At 39.0% G+C, this 11,757-nt stretch overlaps 1 protein-coding gene across 1 annotated transcript; it reads left to right on the top strand.

Moving 5' to 3' along the window:
* Positions 1-4,562: 4,562 nt before the first annotated feature.
* LOC110916523 (protein ACCUMULATION AND REPLICATION OF CHLOROPLASTS 6, chloroplastic) lies at positions 4,563-11,063 on the top strand. The gene is made up of 6 exons (XM_022161240.2): positions 4,563-5,135; positions 6,495-6,719; positions 7,166-7,426; positions 7,491-8,436; positions 8,939-9,063; positions 10,609-11,063. Exons 1-6 carry the CDS (start codon positions 4,632-4,634, stop codon positions 10,897-10,899), a joined length of 2,352 nt encoding a protein of 783 aa, XP_022016932.1. The 5' UTR covers positions 4,563-4,631; the 3' UTR covers positions 10,900-11,063.
* The last annotated feature ends 694 nt before the right edge of the window (positions 11,064-11,757 follow it).

Genomic DNA, 11,757 nt, shown 5'->3' with positions numbered 1-11,757 from the left:
AGAACCTAGCAAAAAACTCCATGGCAAGGGCCATGAAAGGGGATGAGCTCCCAGGCCACATCGCTCAATAGGTTCAAGGGTTGAATGAACCTATATAAGGGGCGAGTTCCTAAATCAATACAACTCCATGAGACTTATTAAGCCAAAACAATAATGTCTCATAGACAGGCCAGAACAGCCTACACCAATCGTTCCTTAAGCCTTAGAAATATAACCAACAAACAGGCTTACGAAGTAAAATAAATCACAAAGAAATAATAAAGAGGATAGGTGCTATGTCTTTTCGTTAAAAACACCAAGGCTAAGTGTCTGCAGCACTGATCCCTTTAAGGTGTAAAAACATAAAGGCAGCGCAAACTCAACAAAGGCAATGTTAAAAAAGGGAAAAAATTATCCAAGTAAAAATCCATCAGCAAAGCATACAAACCAAACCAAAAAATATCAAGGCTTCAAACCACCCACATGATAAGCTTGAAACGTTGAAGGCTTCAACCCAAAAACAGCCAACCAAAAGGCTTGAAGGGTTAAGAGCCTACCGAACAAACTAAGCAAAGCAAGCATAAAAACATAACACAAGTAACATAATAACCATCATATCATAGCAAAGAAAGTCATAAAAGACTTTCAGATAACAGTTAAAGCAAGTTCTAGTAACTTGCAAGGTAAACTACTGTTCAAATGGCCATACAGGCCCAACACACCACCAACAGGAACCTTAAGGGTTCCTGGAAACCTAACATTGTTCAAAATAACATTACAAACCATAAAGTGTTTTACTAAGAAAGCTACGAATAATCATCAGATGGCAGAAGGCTTGGAACCTTCAGCTTTGGACTTCTTGGCTTTCTTAGACTTCTTGGCCTTAGCACCATCATCACCACCAACCGCTGAGGCCTCTAAACCAACATCCTTCGAAACATCCGGCAGACTCGAGAGAGTATCATCACTATCTCCGGAATAAGATCTCTTCTTTGAAAGGGAGCCCAAAACCTCAGTGCACACCTTTTCATTCAGACCCTCAGGTTTCAAATCCTGTAAAACAGACAAAGGCTTACCAAAGCAAGAGGAAACCTCATGAACATAAGGATAGGTTAGCCTCTCCATTTGCTCAACGGAGCCTTTAAAAACATCAGAAGCCTCGGGACGAAATAGAGGTGACTTCTCCAAAGGATGTCCGGATTCATGAAGCTTGTAACCAGCAATAAGGCCTTGGTGTTTCCCCAGGTTGAGAAGCTTAGTATAAACATCACCAAGGGCATAATTAAACTCCTTGGAATGTAAAAGATAAGTAACAACCTGCTGGAAACCATGCTCAATTAACCACTGATTGTCAGCGGTAGCACGACCAACTGAAGCCTTCAACCCCTCTTTCTCCTCACGAAAAGCCTGTTGCTGAACAACCAAAGTCTCCCGGTCAGCTTTTAACTTCAATAAGTTAGCCTCAAAACTCTTCTTCAAATCACCCATCTCAATCTCATGCATCTTCTTCAAGTCACTAACCTCCTTCTGCCATGCTGTTTCTTTCTCGGCAAAACCAGCTATCTCCTTTTTCATCGAGGCCATGGAGGATTTCATCTTATCCTTTTTCTTGGAAAATTCCTCATATTCCTGCATCCTTTGACGAAAACGAGCAATACCTTGAGGAAGCATAGCAGCAAGGTTGCAAGTACTAAGAATCATCCGGGACAACATCACATCATCATCCATTTCGGAGATAGTCTTGTGAACCGAAGGAGGAGCAATATGACTCAAGGCCTCTTCACAAACAACAGCATCTTTAAAGCTATCATCAACCTTTACTGACCAGCTTGGCACATAAACTGCATCAGGATCCAACCCTTCAACGTCCATACTCGAAGAACCTTGAACAGGTGTAGCAGCAACCTTCCTGGTTGAATCCTTTTTGCCATGAACAACTAACTTCCTCTCTCGTTCAGAACCAGCCTCAACACCTTGGTCCTCAGACTCTTCAACATCATCACTCAACTCCACCGGTTCAGTAGATGTGGATTGAGGAGCAGCTTTCAGACAACGAGTAGATCGCCGGGTCGAAGTCTTGGGAGCAAGAGGTTTAGAGAAACCCTTGACATTGGCAACACTAGCATAACCCGTGCCCTCAAACCTTTGCTCAGCAGTCCTAACCACAACATTCTCACCAGGAACAGACGGAGCATCCTCAAACACAACATCGGAAGTATCATCACTTTTGATAAAATCCAAAGCAGACATGACTGCAAAGAACAAAACAAAAGCAAATAAGTCATAAGTCAAAGGAAATGCAAAAAGGGCAAGAAGGGAAAATGCATACCCATGCCATTTCTCATTAGTACCGGATCCCGATCGGCTTTCCCCCAAATGTTACTAACCCCTAAAAGAACTAACAAATGTTCAGGGAAGGGACGAACCCTCGAAGGGCACCCCCGAATGGCTGTAAGAAAAGCATCATTCAATTCAGATTTAGAGGGCTCCGGATCATTGAGAACAGCATCTGGATGCCTCCACACCATCTTGAAGGGAACAATAGACTCGGAAACCCAGAAAAAGCGATCCTTCCAAGACCCAAGTGTTGTAACCATGGACGAAATGAGGCAAGTGTCAACCTTTGATGTCTCAAAGGTGAACCAGTCACCATTCTTAGCCAAACGAAAAAAACGCCGGAAAAGCAACAAAGAAGGATCATATCCAAGAGCACGACATAAAACCTCAAAATGCAAAACCCTAGCCATCCCCTTCGGATGAACTTGCCCAAAAGAAACCCGATAATACTCCAGCAAGTTCAAAACAAAAAACGAAAAGGGATAACGAAGATTCGACCATTGAAAATGACGACAGTAAAGAGCAATCGAACCGGGGTTCGGTTTATCAACATAAACATCGCAAGCAGGGGCAGTTGGGTTAAATTTTCTATCAATACCATATTCCATACAAAATAAATCTACTTCCTCTTGTGTTATCCGAGAAAATGATTTTGCTAGGTCCTTACGAGCACCCATTTTTGAAAAAACAGAAAACGAAGAATGAAAGGTGTAAAGGAAACTAACCTTAGAGAAGGAAGGTAATTGGCAGAAACTTGGAAAGAATATGAATAATATGAATAGAGTTTGCAGATATAAAATAAATAAAAACCCACAAAAGGGGTAATAATGGCAAAAAGTAATTTCTGCAAAACCGCCACCCTATCAACTGCCACACATCAATCAAATCAACTGTCAGTTATTTAAAATTCAAATATTAACTGCCTCCAACCTTTCAAGCAATCAAGCAACGAACCCTTGAAACCTTCAGGCGATAAAACACATGCATAAAAGTCAGAAGCCTTTGAGCATACTACCCAAAAACCTCTGACTTGGGGGGCTGATGACGGGGGTAGCCCAAGACTAAATAAAGTGACTAAATATGCAAATGCTTAAATGGTTAAACGGTTCAATGGTTAAAAAGCTGTAAGATGGGAAAAGCGAGGAGGAAACAGTGGCCAGTCACATCCGGAGCTCGCTTCACTAACCCATGGCCGCAAAAGCAAAGCAGGTCTGCACAATGCACGCTATTACCCAGGGGTCAAAAGCCTTTAACCCCCAAAAGGGGAAATCCTCCACTGCAAGCAAGGTTACTAGTCTAATACATTCTACTTCGGGAGATGTCTTCTCTTATAAATTGACACTTCATTTACTTCAAGAGACATCTCCTGGCTAGCTCTGATTCTCCAATCTCTGGTCATTCGTGTGGAGTACTTGTTCACATACAAGTCACTCCTTCTCACATTCAACACACACATTCCATTTGCTCCTACTTCCGAATCTGAATACATTTCAGATAAGGAATCTTCAGCAAATAATTATAACAAACTAGTAAACCTCCTTCCACGTCTTGCAAACGTGGGGGGACCCCACGACCCGCGTTAGGTAAAGTTGAACCCTTCAACCCTTTTGCCTAACCAACCCAGCTACTACCGTTGGTCTTGTATTTGTTGCATCAACATAGGCAGTTTTACATCAGCTCATAATTTCTTTTTTTATAGATAGTATAGATAACATACATAAAAATAAAAAAATGCCATGTGACAATCTCTTAATAGACCAATCACCACATGGCAACTTCTTAATGGATCTATCACTATTCATTAGGTTTGTTTTTTAATATATAGATAGATAATAGTAAAAACATAGATTTGAAAATCCCAACGTATATCTATTAACAAACTAATAGGTATACCTGACATCCGACGGGTAATTACCCGAAAAATACCTGACAGGTATTGACTCGGGTATAAGACATGATTTTATAACCAGGTATGGGTATAGAATTACCAATACTCGACTGAACCTGAGTCCTGACCCATTACCATCCCTAAACATATGTTCTAAGAAGTCAAAGTTGATAAAGCGATGTTCTGCAACACCAAAAAATTTACACGAAATCTACATCAACAATAGTTTGTTCATGTAGCTTCACATAACATGTTTAACGAGTTTAATATATAAAAATGGTTATTAGAATGTATTCAACATATAAATATTATTTTTAATATTTTAACATATAAGTTAAACAATGACATTATAACTTTTAGTATTAGTCTAGATAACATCACTCCTACAACTCAACACCAGTCCAACAACGCACTTCAATATTTTCCGATGCAACCTCTCAGCCACCTGAGAACCGTCATTTGCGTGCCGTTAACCACCGCATCGCCACCGTCAAACCCTAAAAACCACCTCATCCCACACGCCGTGAGCGGCGGACCTACCAGCAGCTTCTCCGCCAGCAAATGGGCGAACCGACTCTTCGCCGACTTCCAATTCCTCCCTACAACCACCAATGCCGACTCGCCGGATGTAACCGACACCGCTCTCACGCCGCCGTACACTCCGCCGCCCTCCGACCGCCACGTGGCTATGCCGATTGACTTCTACAGAGTTCTCGGAGCGAAGGAACACTTTGTAGGTGATGGAATTGTTAGGTGTTATGAAGCTAGGGTTTCGAAACCGCCTCAGTATGGTTATAGTGAGGATGTGTTGATTAGCCGGAGGCAGATTCTTCAGGCGGCTTGTGAAACCCTAACGAACCCTAGCTTGAGACGAGAGTATGATTTAGGGTTTGTGGATGATGCGATTGTTACTGATGTTCCGTGGGATAATGTAATTCTCTCATCTTGCTATTTACTTGTTTTTTTTTCTTATATAGGTTAGAATCCTGTCTCATCTTGCTGTTTAATAATTTTTATGACTACTGTAAGTTTGATCTCTACTAGAGTTGTGGTTATGCAGAGTTATATATAATTACACTGGAAACAATTAGGGGGCGTTTGGTTCGCGGAATGTTTTGGAATTGGAATTGGAATTTGTATAGGAATTAGAATTTGTATAGGAATTAGAATTTGAAGGAATTGGATTTGAAATTTAAACATTCCAATTGGAATTGGAAATTGTTGGAACTGGAATCTCAATTCCATTTTTGTTGTGTTTGGTTGTCAAATGAATTGGAATCCATCACCCCGGCACCCACAACCCCCGGTTCGGGTCGAAACGGTACGAGTGGAAACAATACGGGTCGAAACGGTACGGGTCAAAACGGTGCGATTTGAAACGGTACGGGTCGAAACAGTTTGCGTCAAAACGGTTCGCCCCGAAACGGTTCGCGTTGAAACGGTTCGATTCAAAACGGTTCGCGTCGAAACGGTACGGGTCGATACGGTTCGCGTTGAAACGGTTCGGATCGAAACCAGTACGGGTTGAAATGGTTCGGATCGAAACCAGTACGGGTTGAAATGGTTCGGATCGAAACGGTGCGGCTCGAAACTGTTCGGGTCGAAACGGTCGAAGATTCCAAGGAATTACTTTAATTCCTTCACATATAGGAAGGATCTTGAATTCCTTTAGTTCAAGGAATTTGAAGGATTTCATGCTCAATTTCAATTCCAATTCCATTGTCAACCAAACACATGAAGATTGGAATTTAGATTCCAATTCTATCAAATTCTGTGAACCAAACATTTTAACATATGGAATTCAGATTCCAATTCCTTTAAATTCCATTGAATTCCTGCGAACCAAACGCCCCCTTCGGGAAGAATAACGAGGAGACTATGAATTAACTTACTAGCTTGGTATTTAAAGGCGTAAGGCTTTAGTTATTAAAAAAAATACTAAAGATTGTTTGTAGATAATATTTTAACTTGTTAACATTTAAACACTAAAATATAAGATATTCTTTTTATCTCTGGTTAGATTTGTTCAATTGATGGTCTAATTTGTTCAAATTTTCAATCCCATTGCTCAAATGATTGTCATATTTGTTTAAGTAGATTTGAAAAACTCAGAAGTGGTGTAATTTGTTCAAATACTGGTCAACTACATAAGGCGCTGCAGGAGACCGCATGGCATCAATTGCAACGATGCGTTTCCATTGCGCATCAGGTGCAATGCACATTATGCACTCGTTTTTAAACCAAGTTTAGTGGCCTAAAAGTATGATTTTTGTGAATAAATTTTTTCAAGGTGCCGGGAGCTTTGTGTGTGTTGCAAGAAAGTGGTGAGGATGAACTGGTGCTTCAAATCGGTGAGAGTTTACTGAAAGAGAGACTACCCAAATCATTCAAGCAGGATGTTGTGTTGGCAATGGCACTGTCCTATATCGAAATCTCAAGGGATACGATGGCGATGTCTCCCCCTGATTATATCAAGGGTTGTGAATTGCTGGAAAGAGCGCTTAAGTTATTGCAGGCAAGAATTTTAATTAATTCTTGAATGTTTACTTCCTTTGAAAATTTTCTTTTGTGTCTTCTAATCTATACATTAAAAAAAGCAAAGAAAACGGTTGGTTGAGTTCTTGAAATCTCATCATTTCATGAGTAAAGACTTAAAGTGCACAGATGGTCCCTGTGGTTTGCACTTTGTAACGTAATTAGTCCCAACCAACAAATCTAAAGGTTTCATCAGGTCTAAGTTATAGGCCAAATGCGTTACAAAATGCAAACCACCCATATATATTTGGCAAAGTTGGGGACTGAATGTGTTACAAAGTGCAAACCACCCGTGTACTTTTGAAAATCTAGTGACGTAATCCAAAATTTTGGTAAACTACAGGGACCGTCCCTGTACTTTACTCTAATTTCATCCTGTGTGCTAAGAATTATTTGTTTTTTATTTATTTCTTTGCTTTCTTTCAGGAAGAAGGTGCAAGCAGCCTTGCACCGGATTTGCAATCACAAATTGATGAAACTTTAGAAGAGATAAGCCCACGATATGTGCTGGAACTTTTGGCGTTACCTCTTGATGATGAATACCAAACAAGAAGGACAGAGGGTCTTCAAGGTGTGCGCAATATTTTGTGGGCTGTTGGAGGTGGTGGTGCCGCTGCTGTTGCTGGCGGATTTACACGTGAAGATTTCATGAACGAGGCCCTCTTACGGATGACTGCAGTGGAACAGGTAGCATTTTGATTATTTCAATATGCTTTGTTTAAATTATTGTTTCTAACTTATTATTTTTAAGATTGAACTCTTTAGTGCCACACCAAAGAACATACCGGCAGAAAGTTTTGAAGTTTACGGAGTTGCTTTAGCACTTGTAGCACAAGCCGTCATGGGCAAAAAGCCTCATCATATTTCAGATGCCGAAAATTTATTTCAAGAACTTCAACAAATCAAAGTAACATCCTTGAGTGATCCATCACTTACATACAGCGTAAAAGAAGTTCGCCAGATAGATTACTCATTAGAACGGGGTCTCTGTTCACTTCTTGTAGGTGAAGTTGACGAATGTCGCTCATGGTTAGGTTTGAACAATGAAAACTCACCGTACCTAGACCCTTCCATTGCTACTTTTGTTCTTGAACATTCCGGAAACGATCCCGACAACGATCTTCTTCCGGGCCTTTGTAAGTTGTTGGAAGCATGGTTGACGGCAGTTGTTTTTCCTAGGTTTAGAGATACCACGGATGTTAATTTTAAGCTTGGGGATTATTACGATGATCCTGTTGTATTGAGATATTTAGAAAGGCTCGAAGGCGGTGGTGGTGGTTCGTCGTTGGCGGCAGCCGCTGCCATTGCGAAAATCGGTGCTGAAGCTACTGCGGTTCTCGATAGTGTTAAATTAGAGGCAATTCAGGCGTTACAGAAGGTTTTTCCACTCGGTCAAGAGTCAGAGAGCACTGTTAGATGTTATGATAACAATAACGATGAGTTTGATGATTCTGATGTTATTGAGAGTGATAATTTAATCACTGTTTCTGAAGAAAATAGTTTAAATAATAGTGATGAAAGTAAAGAAGAAGAAACGATAACTTACCAGATAAAAGATGCGGCTGTGAAGATTATGTGTGCTGGTGTGGTGGTGGGATTGATGACTTTGGCGGGCTTAAAATTTTTGCCGTTCAAGAAAGGCTCTACTGAGTATAAAGAAGCAAGTCCGCCTATGACTTCTGATGCCGTCACTGTGGGTATGTTCTATCCGTGTGCTTTACTCTTTAATACATTAGTAGATGTGGCAAAATGGGCCAGGCTTGTTTTGAGCTCTATTTTTAAAGCTCGAGTTTGGCTCGCAGCTTATTTATTATATTTTAGCTAATAGCTATTCAAGTTATTTATTTATATATATATTTTATAATTTTTTTATTTATGTATTCTTTATATAACATAATTTATATTGACGAATTAGTTTTATCATAATTTAAAATAAAATAATAATTGATGTGTACATATATATATATATATATATATATATATATATATATATATATATATATATATATATATATTTAACATAACTAATATAAGTTTTATAAATAATAGGGATGTTGTGGCTCGCTCGCCTACCGAAGCCTGATAGGGCTGACCTGAAAATTTTGTGTAAAAACTGATATGGTTTATAAGTAGTTGTGTGTTCAATATTTTTAAAAGATATATGTTTTCCACTCATTATTTGACAACCATCTATGTCAGAGGAGAGTGTAGTTGAAGAAATACCTAGAATGGATGCAAGATATGCTGAAGGTCTAGTGCGCAAGTGGCAGAGCGTCAAATCCCAGGCCCTCGGACCTCATCATCACCTCTCAAAATTGTCCGAGGTAAAGTAATTGATTAATTTCCTTTCGTCAACCCCCCAACCCACACACACAGTCAGACAAACATATTTTAGTATCACCACAAGGTTTTTTTTTTCTTCCCAAAAGAGTGTTGGTGGAAAAACTGGTTAAAAAAATCGCACGGGAAGAAGGATTTCCATTGGAGTTCTCAAGTGCTTGCAACTCGGGGGAGTTCTCATCTGCACTTGATCCTATATACTCGACTAAACTTAAAAATATTATATATATTTATACACACAGAGAGATACACTTTTATAATAAATAATCAAAATATAATATCTTCGCATTTTAAATTATTTTCCTTAAAAAGTAATTTATAGTACGATTCTTTTAACTTTATGTTTTAAAAACTACCAATTTCATAATTATCTATTATAAAACTAAACAACTCAAAACACATGCCATTTTCATTTTGCGTCACATGAAAGCCACCTGCATATACCATTTAGATCTCAGTTTCAATCTGGTCTTTTCTCGCCGTTTGAAACCAACTGCAAATTACCATTTTGATCTCCATTTCATTTCAGTGCGAATCTTTACCATTTCTAGTGTCAAATTGAAACCACCTGCGATATACCCCAACCTCACAACAATCTGCTAACACACATCAACTTTCCTACCTCTACATATATGGTCTCCGCTGTTCGCCCATAACATGTTTGGTCCTTTTCAGGTTTCACCGATTTACTTGAAAATTTGTATTAAGTCGATGTAAAATGACCATGATACCGTTTTACCTAAAAACATACAACAAATCACCATAATGGTCATTTTACATTTACTTAACAAGCTTTTTAATGCCCATTTACTAAAAGGACAAAATGTGTTGCTAATGGTTGAACAACGGGACCATGTATGTAATTTCTACAAAGAAAGGATCAAACTTGCTTTATGAACATACCACTGGGATCATCCGTGTAGTTTAATTCAGACGGTTTTTTTTTTTACTAAAATGTCATTTTCGTCTATATGAGGTTTGGCCAGTTTTGCGACTTTCGTCCAAAGGTTTATCTTTCCGCATCTGGATCCAAAAGGTTTTATATCTTGCCATTTTCATCCAGCTCATTAACTCTTATCAATTTTTCTCCGTTAAGTAGGGGGTATTTCTGTCTTTTTTGTTAACTTAAAGGGCAATTTGGTCCTTTTCACTTTAGTAAGGGTATTTTACATGCTTGTACATAAAGTGGAAAAGACCGAATTATCCTTTAAGTTAACAAAAAGACGAAATTTAACAAAGAAAAATGGATCGAGTTAACGAGCCAGATGAAAATGGCAAGATTTCACACCTTTTGGATTCAGATGCAGAAAAACAAACCTTTGGACGAAAGTCGCAAAATTGGCCAAACCTCACGGACGAAAATGGCATTTTACTCTTTCTTTTAATACTGATCTGATTGAAGAGATCAAGCATTACCTGGTTTGACCATTCATAAGTCATGGGTATATTGTGACCTCAACATGACTTTGGTCACACTTATATTTTGACCATTACTCAACCATTTATAACTAAACGTTTCAATATTGCAGGTATTAGATGGTGAAATGCTGAAGATCTGGTTAGATCGAGCAACCGAAATTGGTGAACGTGGTTGGTTTTGGGAGTACAATCTTTTAAACATGAGCATTGACAGTGTGACGATTTCACCAGACGGGCGGCTAGCTGTTGTGGAAGCAACCCTCGAAGAGTCCGCTAAGTTGACTGATTTGACAAATTCGGAAAACAATGACTCGTACAGTTCAACCTACACTACACGTTATGAGCTGTCATATACAAACTCAGCATGGAAAATCACAAAGGGGGCTGTCCTTAAATCTTAGTTATGTCTCCTTCACTGTTAGTTGTGTTAGGTGTTGCTTATAAAAATAAAAATATAATACAAGTCTGTATAGGTAGCTGGTGTTTGGATGTAATTTTTAATATTTGTGGTCATTTACAAGAAATATCACAATTAAACCATATTATTATGAATCGGTTTTGGTTACTCAAAATGTTGGATAGATCGGTTTTGAGAGAGTGGAGCAGCGGAAGTCGTGCCTTTGGGTGTGGGAGGCACGAATAGCTTGAATCTCGGCCGGTATTGTTTGAAATTGGGTATTGACATGTGACTTGTATCATGCGAACGCTTGTTGCGCCAAGGCTTTGTGCATCCGCTAGTGATTTTGTCACTTGCGTTCATAGATGAACCGGCTCTCATACCAATTGACATGTACCAAATGTCCAAATTGGCAATAGGGAAAGCATGAGGAAACAAAGAGATAATGGACGTTTTTGAGAATCAATTCATATCAAACTTTTAACACAAAACACACAAGGCCACTTATAGGCTCAGAAATAACAAAGGCTTGAACTGAATCACTAACCCACTGCTGCTAACATTTAGGAAAATAATTAGGAGCACCATGTAAAATTAAAGCGCCCATGACGTATATGGTTATTGTACGGAGCGTGTGTCAACGTGGGTGGAAATGACACGCAGTTAGTAGTTATCTATTGGCTCGTTTTAGTTAATTCGACGCTGTAAATGTACCTACCCAAAACCGAACCAATATAATAGATTATTAAAACTGACCCACAAACTTTGTTTAGGTTTTTCTAATTAAAACTATTTAATATCACATAATCACATGTTTTTTAATAATAAAATGCTGAAAGTAGAATTTTATTCCATGAAGTAC

This window comes from Helianthus annuus, chromosome 2 (genome assembly GCF_002127325.2).
Source record: "Helianthus annuus cultivar XRQ/B chromosome 2, HanXRQr2.0-SUNRISE, whole genome shotgun sequence".
NCBI lineage: Eukaryota > Viridiplantae > Streptophyta > Magnoliopsida > Asterales > Asteraceae > Helianthus > Helianthus annuus.
This window is presented reverse-complemented; position numbering and strand designations above follow the sequence as displayed.

Bases quoted from the DNA above. Each gene is read 5' to 3' on its own strand.
- LOC110916523 (XM_022161240.2), top strand. From the start codon at position 4,632: ATGCAACCTCTCAGCCACCTGAGAACCGTCATTTGCGTGCCGTTAACC. The intron at 6,720-7,165 runs GCAAGAATTTTA...GCTTTCTTTCAG, and splicing joins GAGCGCTTAAGTTATTGCAG to GAAGAAGGTGCAAGCAGCCT. The intron at 8,437-8,938 runs GTATGTTCTATC...CATCTATGTCAG, and splicing joins TTCTGATGCCGTCACTGTGG to AGGAGAGTGTAGTTGAAGAA.